This window comes from Palaemon carinicauda, chromosome 3 (assembly GCF_036898095.1).
Source record: "Palaemon carinicauda isolate YSFRI2023 chromosome 3, ASM3689809v2, whole genome shotgun sequence".
NCBI classification, from domain to species: Eukaryota; Metazoa; Arthropoda; class Malacostraca; order Decapoda; family Palaemonidae; genus Palaemon; species Palaemon carinicauda.
In genome coordinates, this window is record NC_090727.1 from 23,328,862 (window position 1) to 23,331,361 (window position 2,500).

The 2,500-nt window shown below is 32.1% G+C and overlaps 1 protein-coding gene across 1 annotated transcript in view; it reads right to left on the reverse strand.

Moving 5' to 3' along the window:
• The window catches only part of LOC137630999 (serine protease 33-like), a 7,422-nt gene that overhangs the window by 506 nt on the left and 4,416 nt on the right, over window positions 1–2,500 (reverse strand). The window contains exon 4 of the mRNA XM_068362532.1: window positions 1,817–1,988. Within this exon, the coding sequence (XP_068218633.1) occupies window positions 1,817–1,988 (172 nt within the window). The remainder of the gene's footprint in view (window positions 1–1,816; window positions 1,989–2,500) is intronic.

Consider the following 2,500-nt stretch of genomic DNA (forward strand, 5'->3'; position numbering starts at 1 on the left):
TTAAAATGTTCAAGTACCAAATATATATATACATATATATATATATATATATATATATATATATATATATATACATATATATATATATATATATATATATATATATATATATATATATATATATATATATATATATATATATATGTATGTATATATATACATATATGTGTATATATATATATATATATATATATATATATATATATATATATATATATATATATATATATTTATATAAATATATATATACATATATCTATATATATATATATATATATATATATATATATATATATATATATATATATATATATATATATATATATATATATACATACATATATATATATATATATATATATATATATATATATATATATATATATATATATATATATATATATATATATATATATATATATATATATATATATATATATATATCATACTTATCGAAGTGACTTGAAAACAGATTCTGGTAATTCCATGAAGTAAGGAAGGAAGGAAGGAAGGAAGGAAGGAAGGAAGGAAGGAAGGAAGGAAGGAAGGAAGGAAGGAAGCCCCCATTCAAATTTCTTTATAATAAATGAATGAAAGAAAAAAACTATCAAAACTATTAAAAACACAAAATAAATAGAATTTGGCAACTCAGCCTAATCTAGGATGCATCTTATAAAACATTTCCATTTTTATTTTCTAAATGCTAATTATTCTTGACGAATATTCATGTCACTCTGATTTTGATGGAAATATTGCTAGTTTTTAATTGATTGAAGAATCTGTACCACAATTGAATAGACATTGCAAGACATTGCAAGAGTCAACCCAATTACTAATCTTGGATCGGCTGGCTGCTTAATTAACAAAACAAAATCGTCCGAATAATCATTACCAAACAAGTTAGATGATCAAACCTTAAACAGTTGAGATTCTGGTATAATTGGAGCAAGGATTAAATGATAAAAAACCACAAAAAAGAAGTATTTTAATATATATTTTGTTTCTGATAAGTATTTCATCTAATAGGAAGACACAACATATATTTAACAGGCCAGTCCGCCCTCCCCTTCCCCTTTTCGCTTAAGAATAATGACCTTGACCTTGCCCTTTGACTTTAACATGTATTAACTGGCGTGGATTTTCATTCACTCAAATATGAACCAAGTTTGAAGTCTCTGTGACAACGATGTCCAAACTTCTGGCTGATTATGCGAATTGGACATTTTGCTTGACCGTGACCTTTGACATTGACCTTCCGAAAATTAATCATTTTCAACTTTTTACATAACAGTTAATCCCCGCCAGTTTCATTACTCTACGATTAAAATTGTGACCAGGAAGCTGTTCACACACACACACACACAGAAAGGAGATAAAACATGACCTTGGTGGAGTTCAAAAGGAAGGCAATAAAATAATAGTTGTGTCCAGACTTCTTGAATCATTATGAAATGACAAATTAGTATTGAGAAGGTTTTCACTTCTAATGATAACTGCAGCATTTAAACATTGCTTAATACTATTGGTTTTATTTCTATTAAGTTTATGAGCTGTTACAGATTGATTCCATATATCTGAGAGCTAAGTCATGGTTTTATTCTGTTTACATAACGCTCGTAATCTTCTTTTTTTATATCCTCTTCAGGAGAAGAATAAATATTGCCAAGATACGAGATATTGTGAGGAATCAGAGAGAGAGAGAGAGAGAGAGAGAGAGAGAGAGAGAGAGAGAGAGAGAGAGAGAGAGAGAAGAAGTGTATTTTCTATTATGTTGAAAACCTTGCATTTATTCGCTAGAATTCACTAAGTTTCTTACTTGAGAATGCAGGATTGAGTCGTTTCAACCAACTGATCGGTCAACAGAACTGCGCCACAGATGACGTCATTGGTTCCATTATGGACGAAGACTGCTTGCCAGGGGTACTCGTTCACCTCGGTCTCCACTCCTCCAACGATGCGGCTCACACGGTTCACAGTGCCACAATTTCCTATTGGAAGCACAAGAGAAGAGGAAGGAAATCACACGGTTCACAGTGCCACAATTTCCTATTGGAAGCACAAGAGAAGAGGAAGGAAATCACACGGTTCACAGTGCCACAATTTCCTATTGGAAGCACAAGAGAAGAGGAAGGAAATCACACGGTTCACAGTGCCACAATTTCCTATTGGAAGCACAAGAGAAGAGGAAGGAAATCACACGGTTCACAGTGCCACAATTTCCTATTGGAAGCACAAGAGAAGAGGAAGGAAATCACACGGTTCACAGTGCCACAATTTCCTATTGGAAGCACAAGAGAAGAGGAAGGAAATCACACGGTTCACAGTGCCACAATTTCCTATTGGAAGCACAAGAGAAGAGGAAGGAAATCACACGGTTCACAGTGCCACAATTTCCTATTGGAAGCACAAGAGAAGAGGAAGGAAATCACACGGTTCACAGTGCCACAATTTCCTATTGGAAGCACAAGAGAAGAGGAAGGAAATCACACGGTTCACAGTG